This window comes from Apium graveolens, chromosome 5 (assembly GCF_009905375.1).
Source record: "Apium graveolens cultivar Ventura chromosome 5, ASM990537v1, whole genome shotgun sequence".
Lineage (NCBI taxonomy): Eukaryota > Viridiplantae > Streptophyta > Magnoliopsida > Apiales > Apiaceae > Apium > Apium graveolens.
In genome coordinates this window covers 13,459,108-13,479,390 of record NC_133651.1, presented here as the reverse complement: position 1 = coordinate 13,479,390, position 20,283 = coordinate 13,459,108, and the positions used below count along the sequence as shown (strand labels likewise).

General features: G+C 36.3%; 2 protein-coding genes across 3 annotated transcripts; one reads left to right on the top strand and one right to left on the bottom strand.

The window, feature by feature from the left end:
* Positions 1 to 1,699: 1,699 nt before the first annotated feature.
* On the top strand, positions 1,700 to 5,006 carry LOC141723441 (E3 ubiquitin-protein ligase SINA-like 2). Of its 2 annotated transcripts, XM_074525243.1 has the most exons (3): positions 1,700 to 1,833; positions 2,286 to 2,971; positions 3,907 to 5,006. In XM_074525243.1, exons 1-3 carry the CDS (start codon positions 1,734 to 1,736, stop codon positions 4,561 to 4,563), a joined length of 1,443 nt encoding a protein of 480 aa, XP_074381344.1. In that variant the 5' UTR covers positions 1,700 to 1,733; the 3' UTR covers positions 4,564 to 5,006. The 2 variants fall into 2 exon arrangements, with proteins under 2 accessions (XP_074381344.1, XP_074381345.1); XM_074525244.1 differs by having other exon boundaries at positions 1,760 to 2,971.
* A 66-nt stretch (positions 5,007 to 5,072) lies between these two features.
* On the bottom strand, positions 5,073 to 10,864 carry LOC141659836 (uncharacterized). The gene is made up of 4 exons (XM_074466762.1): positions 10,536 to 10,864; positions 5,996 to 6,101; positions 5,474 to 5,703; positions 5,073 to 5,376 (listed from the first exon to the last, which is right to left on the bottom strand). The coding sequence occupies exons 1-4, from the start codon at positions 10,862 to 10,864 to the stop codon at positions 5,073 to 5,075; spliced, it is 969 nt and encodes a 322-aa protein (XP_074322863.1).
* Between the last annotated feature and the right edge of the window lie 9,419 nt (positions 10,865 to 20,283).

The window sequence follows — 20,283 nt, the reverse complement described above, 5'->3', positions numbered from 1 at the left end:
AGGTCCATAGAAGATATATTGGCAAACAAACTAAAAGCAGAGATAGTTAGGCTCCACTGGTATAGGTTCCTATCAGCTGGTATTCTTTTGCTCCGTAAGCTTGACCATATAGTGTTTCTGGTGCACTTGCCATCCCTAGAGCCGTGCCCGATGGTGTTTCAAGTGTTTGACGGAATATGATCCTAAAATTTTTAAGGGCACATTTGCTAGATGCAAGTGTATATAAATATTTTTTCTTTGTTTGAAAAAATAAAAACATTGTATAACTTTCTTTTCTAATAAAAAAATATACAAATAAAAGAAAGGTTAGAAAATAATAAATAATAAATAATTATAAATTATAATCTTTAGCAAAATTATAAAAAAAATATTTTAATAAGAATATTAATCTTTTTGATAAGTACTATATACTACTAATTTTGATAATAAAATACAAGGATAATAGTAATTTTTCTTAAATAACTTGTACATTATATTACTTTTTAAATTTTAAATAATACAGATTTTAGGTATTTAGTTTATTTTAAATTATAATAATATTTATATATTAATAAAAGATTAAGTTTGAAATATTAATAAATAAATTAATGTTTATATATAGATGTAAATAAGTTTACATATGAATTAAATATCATGTGATTATCTTCTTATTTATAATTATTTTATCTTACTCTTATGTACTTGTAATATTTTTTAAATTTTAAATTAACAATATATTAAAAATTTAAATTTTGGATTAATTTTTAATATTTTATGTATTTGCTATTGTTTTTTGTTGTTAAGACTTGGGGCACATATTTTTTAATTTTTTACAGGGCACCTGAAATCTCAGGCACGGCTCTGGCCATCCCATGCTAAAATAGAATTTAAATTGATGGAGGAAACTGACTTTAATATCAATTAAAATTAGAATTGACTCACCAACATCAATTAGAATTAAAATAAATAGGTAAGGGTAGATAAGTAATTTCAGCAAGTACTGACCGACCGACTCCCAAATTTTTAATGTTTCGTCTATTATAATATATTAGCCTATTACCCGTGCGATGCACGGATTCCTTTTAACACTTGAATGATTTTTAATAATATAACTCTATCTTTAAATTATTATATTTTGATATATAGTTTCAATAGTTGAAAAATAAATTGAAAAACATAATAAGTTATAATAATAAATGTTTTGTGATAATTTGAGACTTTACTGAAAATAAATAATATAATATAATAATTTGTTCACGGGACCCGAGCCCTGAACCTGTAGAAATTGTTAAAATAAAGAATATAAAAGTTCAAATATAATAAGCTGTTAACGGGGTTTGAACCCTGAATCCATGAGAACAATTTAAATATTAATATAATAATATTTTATTATTGCATCCAACAGTTGTCATCTATCTAACTTTAGATCTGACGGTTGTTATTTGTCGTACCAAACAACTGTACCGAACAATTGACTACCAAATAGAGGGTGTTCTGCTTATAATAGTATATAATATAGATTTGAGAATTTGTTATATAAGAAAATTACTAAAAATACGTATTTCTAGTTTGGGTATTAACATTAAAAAAAATTGAATACCCATTTGATAAATACGTTATCTAGTACAAAACAGGATACTAAATGACAAAGGCGTATCCCAAAGATATTTCTAGCCGTCCACTTCTAGAATGAGTAATTTCAGCAATTTGCACAAAAAAATTATTATTTTTAATATTATTTCTTGCTAGTGAGGATGAACAGAACGTGTTGCACCAAAACTGGCGGCTACTACTTGAAAACCGGTTTCTGTAAACTCATACTGTTTCGAACCTTTCACCGTTCAAGTCTACCAGGTTCTTACAGTCTCCCTCGCTTAAATTGATTGCCTGTTTTTTTAATTATAATCGATATGTTTCAGCTTTTGATTGTTGTGCTGCGGTTTTATGCTAGTTAAGTAGTCGTGAGGGTGTTATCTTTCGGGTGAGTGAAAAGATCATTAACAGCTTTAGAAATCTGGAATCTTAATGTGTTTGATGACAAATATAGAAATTGTGAATTTCTTTACAAAATTGGGTTGAAATGAATATAATCAACTAAATATATGAAATGTGGCCCAATAGCTATAACAACAAGAGATAGGAGATATCCATGACCGTGATTATGAACCCTAATTAGGCTAGCACAATTTATATATAACTCACATCTACATAAGCTTGGCGTCTCTGAAGCCACAAAGAAAGAGAGTGAGATAGATAAAACTAAAAAATGGCGAGATCCTCATTCAATCCTTCACCTTCATCATCAGATGAATGTTATATTGCTACACCTACTCAAGATGATGTTTCATCCGATGATCCATCTGCGGAAGAAACAAGAGGATTAGGAGAAGCTCAAATCCGAGGACTTGGGAGCATCGGCAGTGGAACTCTAGAAGAAAATTTCCGAACCCTCGGAGGATTTCATTTTCTGGGAGGAGTCCAGACCCGAGGAGGAGGAGCCCGGACTCGAGGAGCAGGATTTCAACCCCGAAGAGGAGGAGCCCGGATCCGAGGAGGATTCCCAATGCAAGGAATTCGAGCCCCGAGACGTAGGCGTAATGATTTAACCAGAAGCGCCTTTGGAATTCCAGGTGCCTTTGGATTTACATCCATTGAAGATGGGAATTTATCTGATAATTCATTTGTACCATGCGCGGAGGAAGAAGAAGCTGCTGAAGAAGAAGGAAGAGGAGCGCAAGTCCAAGAGGGCGGACGAGGGCGTGGACGAGGTCGACCTCGCGGCAGCGGGAGAGGACGCGGGCGAGGACGTGGGAGAGGAAGAAGGCACGAGGAAGATGAAGAAGAAGCAGCAGCGATAATGGTTACTTTAAGGCCTGAAACTAGAAGTGCAAATACCGAGGGAGCAATAAGTGAAAATATTGCAACGCTTGATAACACTAATATGTTGGATTGCCGTATTTGTCTCAAAGCTCTTAGCGTCCCTGTCTACCAGGTCTCTCTCTCCCCTGCCCCCTCCCCTACGTTATCCAAGCAATTTTAGATTTTTGTTTCTTCTTTTGTGGTATAATTCTAGTTGACAGCGGTCAATTATAGTCAGATGAGGGGGTCTTCTGGTTAGGGTTTAACACCGAAGTTATGCTCCTGGCTGCAGTGTTATTGCCAGCAAAGACAAAAAATTAGGGTCATTGAAAACACAGGCTAGAGAATTAATAAATGGCATGCTGTACAGTTTTGTGATTTGTATTCCACCAACACATTCTTCAGTAAGAGTCTCTGACGGGCATGACAATTATACGTGCATAGGACTGCCACCCATATTTAGAGGTCAACAATCTATATTTGTTGTTAATATTTTTGTGATGCATGAGAAAAAATTATAAAGTTATAACAAAAATAATATGTTTTTGTTGTTAATTTTATGTAGCATAATCTTTTCGGGTATAAACGTTATACCTGATAGCATAGGACTCCTTTCTTTGATCATGTAGGATAGTTATATATATTGGAAACAATTTTTTTTTTTGATTATTATAAAATAATGACTGAGAGGTGTAAATTGAATTCAAGTTAATCCCAAATATGTAATTTGTATATTCATAGGGTTTGGTTGTAGCAATGAGCATATATTATTATTTAACTAGGATTCTAATGTGTACTTTGTAAATATTAGTATAAAATATGCAAGTCTAGCATAATGCTACATAAGTTTGACAGGTTTGGTTCATGACCGATTGACATGTTTAGTTGCAAAAGGCTGGCACAGCTTTTTCTAATTATTATGACTCCAATTATTTCTTATAATCTTGTCATACTTCTTTTTTCTTTGAATTTGTTTGTCCTTAAGAGAACTTCCTAGAGTAATTTTGCAAGATTTTGCTGCTTCAAGTGTTATACAAATATCACAACATATTTTGAATTACATTGTAGTGCGTCAAGGGGCACATTTCTTGTTCTAAATGTCGCGACAACCATAAAAACAAATGCCCTACTTGCTGTTTGCCGATTGATTATATTCGTAATCATGGATTGGAGAAGGTTCTTGAAGCAGTTAAAATCACTTGTCCAAATAACAAGTATGGATGCAAAGAAAAAGTGAGGTACAGCATGAAACATGAGCATATGCAATCTTGCGCCTATGAAACTTGTTATTGTCCTCTTCCTGGCTGTGGTCTTGATGGTTCCTACAAGGATTTATATCTGCACTTTGCCAGCAAGCACCCAGCATCAGCCACGCTCTTCACGTTTGACTCTTCTTTTTCTGTTCATATGGGTGCAAATATGAAGTACAAATTCCTTCAGGGAGATGACAACACACTTTTCATCCTCAATTATGATGTCCAGACTATTGGAAGTGTACCCAATATAATATGTATTGGCCCAAGCTGTTTACAGAATGAGTATTCATATGAACTGGAAGGAGATAGCGTAAACAGCTCCTTCAAAATTACTTCGTTGGTGCCGAGACTGCCAAAATGGACGGAGGACCTTTCTGAGAAATCCGGTCTTGCAGTCCAAAAGGTTCTCATTGATTCTTCACGGCATCACGAAATCCAGGTTTGCATCCGTAGAAAAGGTGAAAATTGACTTCATATCTGCTCAGCCAGTCCTCAGGTCATTATTATGGCGCGTACTCTCTGATTCCAAATTCAATGTTTACATCGAGGACAGGAACCTCTAGAGAGTTATTGCATTTTTTTACTGTCAAACCCTTCAATAGAATTTTAAGATTATCATTTGTTAGTCAAAAAGATTCATATCTGTTTTATGCAAACTATTTATGTTTGTGATACCATGTATCATTTGGGATGTTTTCTTTGTTTTTTTTGAATAAAAGTACTTGCTTCTATTAATAATCATCCATCATAAGAGTCCATAGAATAAAGTCCGGAGCAGTTTCAAACCATTCCGTTAGACATGTACGAGCAATCTCATGGGCTACCTTATTCGCAGATCTTGGTACGAACTTAAATAACACGTTCTCATAATACGTAGCTTACTCACTACAATCCTCCACAATTGTATGAAACAACGAACTCCCTGTTTGCTCACAAAGCGCATCGATTAGTAGCTTGGAATCAGATTCATACACACAATTATTTCTTCTCCAATCTATTTATCCAGGACAATGCTTCTCTCATGCTCAAGGCTTCCGCCTCCCTTGGTGATCTAGCTCCCCTGATGACACGACTACGGGATCGCAGAAATAAGCCATTTGCATCCCTAACAACACAACCAACCGCCACAGAATCACTTACTGGATCACACGCTGCATCAATATTGATTTTAACCCATCCTAGTAAGGGTTTAGTCCATGTTTTTGATCTGCACCTGCTTGTTCTGATGCTGAACATCTCGCTCATTAACCTGGTTTCAGCTAGACAGCAAGTGTAATGCCATCTGCTTAATTCCAAACACTGATATGCTAACATTTGCCCACACCCATCTATTTCTTCTTACCCATAATCCCCAACAGAGCATCCCAAACATAACACACTGCTTCTTAGTAGCTGTTTGCAGAATTCGTTTAATAGTCTCCACTCCCGTTCCCACATTCCCAGTAAACACTAACCTCTGCATAACTATACTATCCCAAACCTCGCGTGCAAAGCAGCATTGAAACAACACATGTGCCACATCTTCTAAATGATTATGACACCACCTGCACTGTGGTGGGATGTCAACATGTTTATTCCAAAGAGAGCCACTGCTGTTGGTAAAACCCCTCTAGTCACACGCCACAAAAAATTCGAGATTTTAACTGGTAATTGCAGCTTCCATAACCTAGACCACAGTACTCTCTCCTGACAATTTGATTCACCTTTCAGTAGTCTGTAGCAACTCCGCACTGTGAAGACACCTTTATTATCTGGTAACCAAAACCATGTATCCGGCCTACTCCTCACAGGTATTGGTATTTGATAAATTAGCTCCTTGTCCCTGTCATTACACAACTCAATTAATATCTCTGCATATCCCATGTCTGCCCTTCTATACTCATCAAACTATTCACACTCACATCTGCAAGTTCTGGAACCATACCACTTGTAATATAACCATTTTCTATACTAGGTAACCAAGGAGCATTCCAAATTTTTGTATCCCTACAATCTCCTATAGGACGCCTGCATTGTCAGGAACTGTTTAGTTCCAGACCTGATTTGTGACTATTTTTGGTATTTTCTATTTATATAAACAACAATTAACAGATAGAGAAGAGAAATAGAGGTAGATAGAGTGAGATTAGAGAGATAGAAACAGATCAGAAGAGAGAGATCAGAATAGGGAAGAAGAAACCCTAGAGAGAGAGAAGATTCAGTGATAGAGAGAGAAAGAGATTGTGGCCAAAGCCATTTTCATATATTCAACATGATGCAAATAGAACAGTTCTCTGGCTTATATAGACCAGTACAACACATAATGGCAAAGACAAAATTACCCTTAATGACATATACTACCCATAATGGTTGCACAGCACAGCACCTATACCATCATATATACTATACTGCAGACAACACATACTACTGCACTTTACTATACTCAGCTATCCTAACATGCATCCTTGCTTTAGAACAGTTTGAGCTTCAAAAATACTACGCCCAACATAGCTTGGATTCTCCCTCAAAGAAGCATTTAGAAAATCTGTCTAATTATCTGTCTTTTCCTTTTTATAAATGCAATGCCTAAGAATGCCTTTATGATAAATACAATCCCAAAAATCGTTAGCAGTTCTATAATGAAAGATTACAAGTTGTTTTTCGACAAGGGTGTTTCGTGTTTTTGTTGTAAGTAATGAAATGCCATTATTCTTGAGCACATTTGGGTATAAAGTCAAGTGGTTAGGAGTTTCCTGAGTTCGATTTTTTCAAACATATAATCATTACGTAGAAATTATTTTCAGGGGGGTCCAGATAATTTTGAAACTCTAGTAATCTAGTAAGAAAAAATGCAGTACAGGGGACTCGAACTCTGCTCTTGGTCATAAAATGTAACAACACAAACCACGACATCAATATGTAAGGATCATATCCTAGTTATTATATCTTCAAATTTCAGGGGGGGCCAAGGACCCCTCTAGACCCCCCGGATCCGTCTCTGCAAATAAGTGATCATAACTTAAAATAAATGCATTGTTTACAAAATCCAACTAAAAGTTTAAATGGACATATGAATTAATTATTTTTTCAGAAATATATTATTTTAAAATAGAAGGAATAAAAATTCGTCGTGAAATACTCGTTTTACTTTTCTATTTTAAATATGTTCTATTAATACAATTTTGAATTATGGCGATATCCTCCAGCGTCAATTCTTCTTCTTCAACGAATAATATCGTGCGATCGGGAAGAACAAGTGAACCAACGACCTTATCTCGTACACTGATATGTTGGATTGCCTTATTTGTTTTGAAGCTTTGACCATTCCCTGTTTACCAGGTTTGTACGGGATCTACTCTGCCACTCTCAGATTTATCAGCTGCGTTTTCATTTCTATAATATTTATGTACATTTCATCTTTTAATTGTTATGTTTTTGTACTAGTTAAGCAGATGGACAAGGGTTTCAGATTAGGGTGAATCGATAATTAACTACTGTCAGAAATTAAATTTGTTTGATTTGTGTTGGACCAAGGGCCCAAAGAGAATCTAAAACTAGTGAAAATTAGATCAATCCTATTTTTATTTATAAAGCTTCAATAATGTGCACTTTACTTGCGTTTCACGCGTCTGTGCGTCTAAAATTTTATCTCTTTTTGGCCTAAATGAATGTCCAAATTAACTACTCTATAAAGCTGAAAATTTAATTTGGTTGATTTGTGTTGGACCAAGGCCCAAAGAGAATCCAAAAGTAGTGAAAGTTAATTCAATCCTACTTTTATTTAGAAAGCTTCAATAATGCGTACTTTACTCGCGGTTCACATGTCTGTGCATTTAAAAATTACATGTTTTTGGCTTTTTGACTTAAAACTGGTGTCCGAATTCGAGTGTACCTGGTCAAACGTCAAGTTTACGATCATGAAAAAATGAACATTTTGGGTAACATAAGACATAACTTATTTTATTTATATTTAAATAAAATTTATCAACAAGGCCTTTTTTTTTGGAATTGGTACACAAGATTCAAGAGTTGTCAAGTCCAAGCCTTCTATTGAAATTCTTAGCTCAAGAGTTGCGAACTCCAGTAGTTGAAATAACTAATCGGTGCGTCTTCTTCCTCTTTCTTCCTCTTACTCATGCCATCTTTCCCCTCTGGGCCCAACCTCGTCCGCGTCCTCAGACTTGCTCGCTTCTTAGTTATCCTTCTTCCTCAAGCCTCTTCTTCTTCCTCCGTGCTTGGCATGAATGAATTATCACATAAATCGTCATCTTCAACATATGTGAATTTGGAGGCACTTTAGTACAAATATTACGCCTACATCTCGGGGAACGAGTTCCTTGCATTTGGAATCCTCCTCCTCGGGTCAAGAATCCTCTACAGGTTCCAAAATCTCCTTCAAGGTTTTCACTGCCAATGCTCCCACATACTCGAATTTGAACTTGTGCTCTTGTTTCTTCCACAAATGGTATATTTAAATCATCGAACGAATCATCATTTTGAATAAGTGTAGTCATATAAAATTTACCCGATGATAAGATATATGGTCATCGGATGATCTCGCCCTCAGTTGCATATATCTTTTTTTCTTCATTTTTGTTTAGCGGCGGCAAGGTTATATGGATATAAGTAATTAATATATTGGTTGCCTAGTATAGGATAAATCAATGAAATATATGACATATATCTCTTAATTAAAATTACTCTTGGTATAACTTTTTGTCACATTTCATAGTGATTAATACTCTTATATATTTTTTCTAATAATATTCATTTCAGTCCTCTTGTGTAAGGACATAGTCCATTAGGATTTTACTTTCTTTATCTAAATGTGATATTGGGTGATTATATTTTTACTTCAACGTTCAATTTGTATTTATGGTTGAGATCAAAGACTCCTCCTTTGCAAAATCATGAGGCAGTGATCTCCCGATTAATTACTTGTATGGATATAAATTGAATTGCATGGATGCGTCGATTAAAATTTTTGCCCTTTTATAATGATGATACATTGAAAAGGAATCCAATTTCTACCAATAGGGGGAAATAAGTGATTTTAATTGCTTGATTCGAGAACCTCACCCAAACACGCGATAACTAATCAACGAAGAGTATCGTGCCCATTTTCTCATATTACATTAACAGATGAACTTTTAACAAGGTAAAACGCAGTATATTTAGTAGTAGTAATGTAATGCTTAGAAACCACTCTGCTTATGTAAGAAACAATGCAACAAAAGGAATATATAGTAAGTTGCTCTAGGATTTTGTTTTTTGGTGAAGTATTTCTAGGCTTTTACATATTACAAACATAACAGCCACCTAAAGATTAAAATATTAAGGTCGGTAAGAACACAAGGCAGAGACTATAAAATGGCATTCCGGACATATTTTGTGATTTATACTTGAAAAAGCCAATCAGTTAGTAACATGATGTTTTTGGTTTGGTCCATGAACTATTGACATCTTTAGTCGCAAAAGGTTGGCTCAGGTTTCTCTACCTGTTTACCAGTTACCGACTAGTTTTTGATGTCATTCCGTGGAGCTGGTGCAGTCATAGATTTTTTATTTCTCGAATCTCCAATTGATTATTATGGCACTAAGTTATTTCTTATGAATTTGGTAATACTTTTTTTGTGAACTTATTTGTTCTTCAGACAAACCCCTTTGAGTAATTTTGCAATATTTTGCTGCTTCCATTTGGTAATTTTACAAATACTTTTTAACCTTATTATATATTTGGTACCTGACTGCTTTCTGTGTAAAATGTTAGTAAAATTTAAAAGTGTTAAGAACTTACCATTACTTGCAATCTAAGCTTCATTTCACTACAAGAAAAACGGCTAAATTTGACCGAAAATTTGTAGTCATATTTAGCTAAATTTGGCCACCGGCGGTCCTATTTAGTTAAATTTGACCGAATTGTGTCGTTCTTTTTTAGACCGGTCAAATTTAGCAAAATCAGTCAAATTTAACATAAATTTGACCGATCAAATTTGACTACCTAAAATTGACCAAATTTTTGAAATTTGATTTTTTTTTAAAATTGGCGCCTAAAAATTTGATTTTTTTTGAAATTTGAATTTAAGGGCCTGTTGGACTTTGAAGCCTTCGGGGCTGATTAGAATGATGCCTGCTCCACCTGAAGTGGTTGTGGATGAACCATCAACAAAAAGTAACCATGTTCACGAATGATCGTACTCGGGATTCATAGGTCTGCTGGTGAACTGACATTCTGCTAAAAAGTATGATAGTGCCTGTGCTTTAATCGAGGTCCGAGGTTTGTACTCGATAAAGAATTGACTGAGTTTGATTGTCTATGCAGCAAGCCTACCCGTTATATCGGGTTTGTGAAGGACTTACTTGAGAGGTTGGTATGTCAGGACATGAATTCCCCTACCCTGGAAGTAATTGAGGAGTTTTTGACTTGTAGTTACTAGGGCGTATACGAGCTTTTCCACTTACGGGCAGCGAGTCTTGGCATCATGCAATGCGTGGCTTATATAGTATACCGGAGTTTCTTTGTCATTCGCAATACGCACAAGAACCGCTGCTACGGTTTTATCGGAGGCTGACAGGTATATTCTCAGGGGTTCACCCTGTTGAGGCCTCGTGAGGATTGGAGGGTTAGTGAGAAATGACTTAAGTTCTGCAAAGCTGTGCTGATAGTCGATGTTCCACTCGAACTTTGATAATTTTGACGCTTGCTTTGAAGACTGGGGAATAAAATGTCCCAGGGCCACGATGCATATTATTAGTCGTTGCACATCTTTGACAGATTTTGGGTCCTCCATTTCTAGGATCTCTTTTGTTTGGGCAAGATCGACTTCTGTACCTCACCATGTGATCAAAACCCCCAAGAATTTACCAGCCGTGAGACCAAAGGAACATTTGGCTGGGTTTAGGCGTATGTTGTGGGCTCTCTCGCATTTTCAAAGGTTTCACAGAGGTCTCTCATGTGGTCTAAGGATTTTGTTGACTTGGAGATCATATAATTGACATAAATTAGCATGTTTCTCCCTATCCGGGGTCCAGAAATGGAGTCCATGGTTTGATGGAACAGGGCACCTGTGTTGATGAGTCTAAAAGGCATGCCTCGGTATCCAAAGACTCCTCAATGTGTGATGAAAGCTTTTTGTTCCCCGTCTTGGCTATTCATTTTTATCTGATTGTATCCCGAGAAAGCATCCCTGAAAGATAAGAGTTCATTGCCAGATGTGGCGTCGATGAGTTGATCGATGTTCGGGAGAGGATAAAAGTCTTTCGAACATGCCCTGTTAACATCCGAATAATTAATGCACATTCTTCATTTTCTGTTACTCTTTTTGACCAGAACGACGTTAGAAATCCATGTGGGGAAATTGACGGGTGCGATAAAGCCTGCTGCAAGAAGCTGATCTAGCTCTTGGTCGATGGCCGACCTTTTTTCCTTGGAGAATATTCGCCGCTTCTGTTTTACTGGGGTGATATTTGTGCTAATGTGCAGCGAATTTCGAGCTATTGTCTTGGGGATTCCCGACATGTCTTTAAGATCTTAAGAAAAAGTATCCGCGAACTCACGGATGAGATCTGTTATCTCAAGCTTCGGATGATCTGCCAGATTTTTGCCCAGACGAGTTGTCTTATCGGGGTTCCCTTCGACGACCTGAACTTCTTCAATTTCCTCCACCGGCGAGCAAGAGTTTTTTATTGGGATGTCAAACATATCTCTGGGATCAATATCAAGGACTAGATTAACTTCCATTTCATTGGACTGTTTATTTTTTTGGGAAACTTTTGTTAAGTAACATTGGCACACGATGGCCTGATTACTGATAATTTCACTGACTCCAAATTTTGTGGGAAACTTCATTTTCAAATGGGAGATAGATGTGATTTCTCTTAATGCGGTTAGTGTGGTTCTGCCTAGTATGTCATTGAAGCTAGAGGCGGCGCTGACCACACAAAACTTGACTATCTTCCAAATCTAGCATGGGGAGAGCCAAATAGAACCAGCATGTAAAAAATGCCTACCACGTGAACCTCATTGCCGGTGAAGCCGAACAGTGGGGTACGGGAGTTTTCAAGTTTGCGGTCTCCGACATTTTAACGCGCAAATGCGTGGTGGTATATGACGTCTACGGAGATTCCGTTATCGACAAACATCTTTTTAACAGTGTTAGTCCCCACTCTGGTCGTTATTGCAAGAGCATCTTGGTGGCCTTCAATGAGGCCTGAATATTAATCATCGTTGGAGAATGATATGACGAGAGAGGGGTTCAACCGAGGGAATTTCACCAGAGAGGGATTTATGTTGAATACCTCGCCGGCATACTTTTTACGAGGGTTGTTAGAGGCGCCTTCCACTGCTATTCCCCCAAATATCACACATATCACTCGATCTTCATCATGTCTCCGTTCATGGCGATATGTGCCTGTTTGTTCGACATAGTGTACCAACTATCCTAGGAGAATTTTTCCCTCAACGAGGTTGCTCAACTGGAAGCATTGCTCGGTAGAGTGACCGATATCCTCGTGGTAGTCGTAATATCCGGAGCTCGGCGGGCTGCTGGGTTTCATGGGCCTCAGGGGACGATAATCTCGTTCTGTTTTTAATACTGCTAGAATTGTTACTTTCTCGGTGTTAAGCTTGGTAAATTCTTTATCAGGGTGACTACAAAGTTGCCAGTCTCTCTCTCTCTCTTCGGTCTCTTGGGGGGTTGTCGACAGCTCGGCTTTGCGGAGAGTGACGACGATCTTGTCGTTTTTCCTTCGCGGGTGATTGCGGACTGTAGCTACGACGTCGCTCATATCTTGAGGATTGTCAAGGCAATTGTATACAGCTCACCGCTTCTTGCAGCATCATGCGATGTTCGATAATTTGAAAAGCCGCTTGTAGAGTTTTCGGTCATTTCTCAAAAATCTCCTTGAGGAGCAGTCCATGTCACGATTTGTCGATACCCGCTGTTAGGAAATTTACTGTCATTTGCTCTCTGAGATCTGGTATTTCTGTAATTTTCTCTCTGAATCGAGTTAAAAAACTTCGGAGGCTCTCATTTGATCGCTGGTGCATGGTCATGAGGGACGCTGTGACCTTTATTTCTTTGTAATTTCTGGAGAAATGAGCTTGGAACTTGCTTTTTAGTTTATACTAGGATTCGATGGATCGAGGTGAAAGATTACTGTACCAGAGAAGAGCTGTGCCCTGTAAACACGTGGAGAAGAGCTGGCATCGTGCAACCTCGGAGTGCCCGAAAAAAGCCATCCGGCCGTCGAAGGTGTTTAAAAATGCTAGTGGGTCGGACGATCCATCAAAATGGTCAAGAGATGGTGTTTTCAGAGTTCTGTCAGTACGCGTCTTTTCCCATACCAGGGAGAGGGGGCTTTCCGTGACGGTTTCAAATCCCGACTGGTTACACATCAAATTTTGCATTTGGGCCATATCCTCTTGCATCTTAGCAAAATCCTCATGGGATATAGTTTTTGTAGACTCAGGTTTATGGGAGGTTTCGACCAATGAGACTGTGCGCTATCGGTGTTCGCGAGGTTATAAATATGTCGACTCAGCGGAAGGCTTATATTCATATTCTGCATCATTTCATCATCATAATACTGATCACCCGACCCCTGATTTGCTATTGCTGTCTGATGGAGTTCTCATCACAGATGGTGTATCTCACATTGTTGTCCAGCTTAGTTTGTAGGAGGCGAGTTTCCTTTTCTAAAAGCTCGAGTTCTTCATCAGAATATACTAGGGTCTCGAGTTCTTCTGCTTTTCGCAACTTCGTGCGCTCCACGTTCTCCAGGTGTAAATGCATGTCACTAGAGAGTACTTATTTTCCTGTCGAAGTTTGAATTCGCCTGCGTTGATCCGTTTTAAACTTGCGTTTTCGCGCCTGTGGGTCTGTGGTGACAGTATTGAGCTGTTGTCTGTGGGTCTGTTGTTCTGTGGAGGAAACAAGCACTTTGGTTATAACAACGGCTGCTGCGATGATTCTTGATCGTCTCGGCGCTTAGTGATAGTGGGGATCTCCGTCATTTTCTCTACTGGAAGTACCGGTCCGGTGTCCTTCAGATCGATCTTCTCTACGATCATGATTCTGTTGGATTTCAAGAATAAACCTCCTTCTAGCGCCAAATGATGTACCCGAATATTATTAAATATACGAGACTAATATTTTAAGGAAATTCATTCTTTATTCAATTGTCCAACCTCTATAAATGAGCTCATGGCTCTATATTTATAGGAAGTCCCCAAATGGGCTCTTCCTTTACAAATGTGTTTTTTGGGGCCTTTTTACTAATATTAAATAATTGTTCTAATTGAGTCTCCTTGGGCCTATTCCTTGAGTCCAAGGTCCAACACAATGAGAGATGATAGCCAATCCCTATATATTCAGGCCAAGGCCATTTAAAGCTTTATGAACAATATTTTTATTTTTTCTTTGAGAAAATGCTAGAGGCCCCAAAAATTGTCACAAAAAGATTTCTTAAATAATTTATAAGTGGTAAGTTAATAAGAATTACACTTTTCTTCATGGCAAAGATCAATGTGATATATACAATAACTCTCTCCAGTTGAGGCACTATTAAATTTGCATCTGCCAAATCCCGTTACAGCTTTAATCATGAGCCATGGAGGTGACTCCCCTAGGTAATCTAGCATTTTTGAGTATGACAATGTTGCCTCACGCCAATGATGCAGACATATGTAAAACGAAGATTATTGAGAAGATATAGCCTATCTATTATCAACCATAGAACTGAAATTCGAAGTGCGTAATCAAACTAAATGAGTTTGTCTCAATAATCGAAAGAGACAGGCTCATATGCAAAAGGAACGGTCTCAATTTATTGCAGAATATAAATTGCGGAACAATGTAAAGCAATATAAAGAAATAAATCAAATGCAGAATATCAAAAATTTTAGCTTGGTTCGGCCCCTAAATTTAATCTATGACCTACATCAGAGTCCTCTTACTAACTAGCATAGAGAGTCTATTATAATCCAATAATAAACAACTTACAAATGTTCTTGATTAAAAATACAATGACCACTTGAAAGAACCTTTCCCTTGGCCCAGAGAATTTGAAATTTAGTCTATTTGTCCGGCAAAGTGATAGAAAAATGTGTATTACAACTCAAACTGTTTGTTACAATTATTTTTGTAGGATCAATCAACATAACTCCATTATAATTCATCATCATCTCTCAAACTATAAGCTACTGATTACTAGACTGATTAAGTATTTTACATTTCTTAATCCAGAAGATAAGAAAAACTACTAGTTCTATGAGATAATCTTTATGCTTTTATATACGGACTCTATGTTCCACTAAACTGCCTTTAATCTGTTAATTCTGTTACTTCAATCTTTCCACGTGGAAGCTGTGACTTAAACTCTTTGACAACACTCTTTGAAAACTGTGACTTGAGTGTCATCCTTCTGTAGTTGTGATGTATTAGTAATATCACATATATCAACACCCCCCTCAAATGAGGCATCTCAGAAGTCATGCCAAGTTCGTGCAAGAGTGTGTTGAATTGACCCGAAGGCAGGATTTTTATAAAGACATCAACTAACGGAGATGAAGTGGGAAGGTAAGTGATTGTCTCATATAAAATGAACATCGATTTTAATGTGTTTTATACGTTCGTGATGAACATGATTGCAAGCAATATGTATGCCACCCTAGTTATCACAATGAAGAGTGACATGTTTAAGGTTGGTTATGCCTAACTCTTCAAGTAAACGCACCAACCAAGTTACCTCTGAAGCAGCTGCAGACATAGAACTGCACTCAAGTTCAAAAGAACTCTCAGAAATGACATTTTGTTTCTTTGATTTCCAGTTGACTGGGAAATCACCAAGAAGTAAAATATAACCAGAAATAGAACGTCGAGTTTCAAGGCAAGCGCCCTAGTCGGAATCAGAGAAAGCTTGGAGAGTTAAATAGTCATTGGCCTTCAAGAGTATACCTTGGCCAGGTGTAGAGGCTACATATATGAGAACATGAAGTAAATCCTGATAATGTGGCAAGCGAGGAAGATTTAAAAATTTGCTTAAGTGCTATACAATATAAGCCAAGTCAGGACGAATGTGAGTAAGAAAATTAAGCTTGCCAACTAAACATCTTTAGTGGGTATATTTAGAATAAATTTCTCCTTCATCAGCCTGAATTTTGAGATTTAGGGGCAAGGGAGTGACCACTTTGAAATATATAGGAGATGCTTCTTTAAATAACTCAGTAGTGAGTTTCTTCTGAGTAATGGAGATTCCTGTAGGTAAATACCCAATTTTGTTGCATAGGAAATAACTTAATTTCCCCAATCTTTGATGCTGAATACATTGTCAAGATGAAGTTTAAGAGTATAGAGTTCCTTGTGAGAATGATATCATCAACATAAAAAACTACGAATGTTATGAGCTCATCAGTTCTCTTAATAAAGAGAGAATAAACATTTTTCGATTGAGAGAATCCCTTGGAAAACAATTCACTGACCAACTTAGAGAACCACCGTCTAGAGGCTTGTTTCAAGCCATATAAGAACCTACAAACTTTGTTTTCCGGATTATGCAACCCAGGTGGTGCCATCATGTATACTTCCTCGAGTAAGTCGTCGTTTAAGAAAGCGTTAGTGACACCTAATTGATGCAACAACCAGCCTCTATGAGCAACCAAAACAATAAGACACCTAATAGTTTCCATTTTCATCACAGGAGAAAAAGTCTCCTCAAAATCAATTCCCCATCTTTGATTATAGCCTTTGGCTACTAACCGTGTTTTGAATCGTTCTATACTGCCATCAGCTTTACGCTTGATCTTGTAGATCCGCTTACAACCGATTGGTTTTTTTCCATTGGAAAATAAACTAGATCCCAAATATATTTGTTACGCAAAGAATGGAGTTCTTTATCCATAGTAGCTGTTCATCTAGGGTCTAGACGTGCCTCTTTGAATGTAGTGGGTTCAATTACAAGTTCATGTTGAGAAACCAAAGCATGAATATAAGGAGACAAACTTGAATATGAAACTAAGTTAAACCAGTGAGAAGATTGAGCGGACTGGAAAATAAATTCATTGTATCTTGAAGGAATCTTAGTATGTCTAGTCCTTCTTCTCAGAAAAATGTCAATATTAGGTACAGTTAAAGTACTGGCATGATCAGAATCAGAATCACTATGTGTAGTATAATCATGATCCAAAAATGAATTCTGATTAGTTGACGAATTTGAAGTGGGGAAAACATAAGGCTAATGAGTATCATAAAATAGTGTGAAGTCTGTACAGGTAGGTAAAAAGAAAGAGGGTGGTGAAGACTTTTGATTTTTACGATGAAAGGGAAAATACTGTTCATTGAAAAAAATGTCTCTAGATGAAAGGGAAAATACTGTTCATTGAAAAAAATGTCTCTAGATGTGATAATTTATAAAGATTCCATATCTAAAACTTTGTAGCCCTTTTGGAAAGCTAGGATAACCTATAAAAGTACATGCTCTTGCTCGTTTATCGAGCTTATGTCTATTATTTTGAACCGTATTCACAAAACATAAGCATCCAAAAACTTTGATATGCTGCAAGTCAGTGGAGATCTATATAGTTTTTCATAAGAATTGGTAAAACCTAATACCAGTAATGGAATTCAGTTGATGAGGTGAATAACAGATAATACACTCTCTCCAGTAAGGAATAGGCAACTTAGACTGATAGTATAAAGCACAAGTTATATCAAGGATATGTCTGTAATTTTGTTCAACGATGCCAATATGTTGAGGAGAATAGATACAACTTTTCTGATGAATTATTCTTTGTTGATAAAAATATTCAGATTACCTTCACAAAGTTCCAGAGCATTATCACTACGAATGATGAGAACATCAGCCTTGAATTATTTCTTTGCATAAGCCACAAAATTCTGAATTATATCAACTGCTTCTGATTTATGAGTCATGAGAAAAATACAAGTCATCTTGCTATAGTCGTCAACAATTGTATGAAAAAACCGTTGTCCATTATATGTGGGAGTATTGAATGGTCCCCAAGTATTAATATGAATCATGTTTGAAATATGTTCTACTCTAGAATGATTCGAGATTGTTTTATTGCTGGACATATCTAACAAATACTATTTAGAGTAGAAGATACATCATCTAAAAGATGTTTGATGTGAGATAAAAGAGGTACATGCAAGTTACCCATCCTGATATGTCATAGTTTGGTGTTGATGTATGCATTATTAGTGTTGAACAAGAGAGAAGTATAAGTAGTTGCAGAGTGAGCTACTGTAGAATGGTCCTATATATTTTAAAGTTCTTTAGAATGAGTATTTTGCAAGTTCTTCAAACAATACATGCCATCTTTAAGACTACTAAGAACTTGTGGCCTCATCGAAGGCACCTGTAGAAAACATGAATTGATAGTAAATATTATCGAACAATTTCTGCTCTGACATAGTTTGGGAAAGGAAACCAGATTGAATTTAAAATCTGGCACATATAAAACGTCTTCAAGAATAATGTCACTATTGTCAATCACTGTTACAACAAGTGTAATAGCTACTAGTTTAACATTAAGAATAGTGATAAAATTGCTATTTCCTTCGAGTTGATGGTAGTTGGTAAATAAGGAAAGATCAAAACACATGTGGGCGGTTGCACCACTGCCCACTATCCGCTATTCACTTGATACCAGATAAAGATGTAAAATAAAATTTACTTGTAACATTTGCTGATCTGTTGCAGTGACCTTCAATGTCACCATATTTGGCTTTCTCAATTGTAAAAGTTGTTGATATTGAGCTACAGTGAAAGTATTAGAAGAGTCTATCCTTTTATCAGTATCATCCTCATCAATCTAAACTGCAGCTACAACCTTCTTATCAGCTCTATAATTTCAAGTATAACCATTTAGCTAATAACATCTTTGAATAATATGACCCTGCATCTTGCAATGATCACAATTGATATTAGCTCTGTTTATTGAATAGGAAAATATTATCTTTTGGTTGTTTGAACCTATCTTGTCCAAACCTTTTATTTTCTGCAAGTGCTACAACATCATCTTTCACAAGAGATACTTGATACATTTTTTGATTGTCCTCCTAGATCAACAACCGATAAACATGAGAAATGCTAGAAATGGGTTCATAACTAAAATACTGCATCTTATGACTTCAAAACCATCATTAAGCTTTATCAAAAATTCCACCAGTCTTCTATCTTGTTGCAACTTCATCATTTTTGCGGTAATCTCACAAGTATAATTTGGGCATTTGCACATATGTATAATATCCAAAGTATTCAATTGATCCCACAACATTTTCATTTTTGTATAATAACCTGAAATGCTATCACAACCCTATCTGATATCATGATGTGCCTGTTGAAAGGCATAAAACAATGTTTCAGAGGCTTACCCAAACCTTTTCTCAAGATTGACTAAATATCTCGAGCTGTATTGAAGTATAAAACACTCCTGGAAATGTCCTGATCTAAAACTCCCAATATTTATGAAATTAACATGTTGTTACATCTATCCTATACTTTGTAATTAGGATCAACTGATTCTGGTTTTGTTACAGTACCATCCATCAAACCTATTTTGTTCATAGCAACTAAACTTATTAACATCGATCTCTTCCAATCTCCATAACCACTTCCATCAAATTTCATCGAAATAATTTTCATATCGGGATTATCAGATGGATGAATATAGAAAATAGATGAAGGATCCTGTTATGGATCATGTATATGTGTTTATGTTTGTGCTTATTCATCCATAGCTTTTATAAAAATGATTTAATATCAAGAAACAACGAAAAATTAGGTAAAAATTAGAAATATGTGCTACTAATTCTTAACAAATCAAAGTGTATATGAATCGAGCAACGATTTAATCAAGAAATATTCTCAAATGAGTCAATTATAAAAAGAAATGAATCACACAAGTAATGTAACCAAGAAATCATTAAAACAAGATAGAATTTCGATATTCAATGATCATGAAAACATAACCTCAGAATCGTACAAACATGGAGATTGAAATCACCTCAAAGAAAACGAGAATTGAAGAAACTTTCACATAAATGAATCACCAGAATGAATCACTACAAATCACGATGTAGAGCAAGGTCAAGATCGTCACCAGATGCTCTAATAACATATTATAATTATTCATATAGAATTAATCAACATAACTCCCATTACAATTCATTATCATCTTTCTAATGAC

Excerpts from the sequence above, each read along its gene's own strand:
- LOC141659836 (XM_074466762.1), bottom strand. The coding sequence starts at position 10,864 with ATGGAGGACCCAAAATCTGTCAAAGATGTGCAACGACTAATAATATGC. Across the intron at positions 5,704-5,995 it reads TGGTTCCAGAACTTGCAGAT|AGGGGTTTTACCAACAGCAG; the intron begins GTGAGTGTGAAT and ends GCGTGTGACTAG. Across the intron at positions 5,377-5,473 it reads CAAACAGCTACTAAGAAGCA|ATGGCATTACACTTGCTGTC; the intron begins GTGTGTTATGTT and ends GGAATTAAGCAG.
- LOC141723441 (XM_074525243.1), top strand. The coding sequence starts at position 1,734 with ATGAACAGAACGTGTTGCACCAAAACTGGCGGCTACTACTTGAAAACC. Across the intron at positions 1,834-2,285 it reads TCACCGTTCAAGTCTACCAG|ATGAATGTTATATTGCTACA; the intron begins GTTCTTACAGTC and ends CTTCATCATCAG. Across the intron at positions 2,972-3,906 it reads TTAGCGTCCCTGTCTACCAG|TGCGTCAAGGGGCACATTTC; the intron begins GTCTCTCTCTCC and ends ATTACATTGTAG.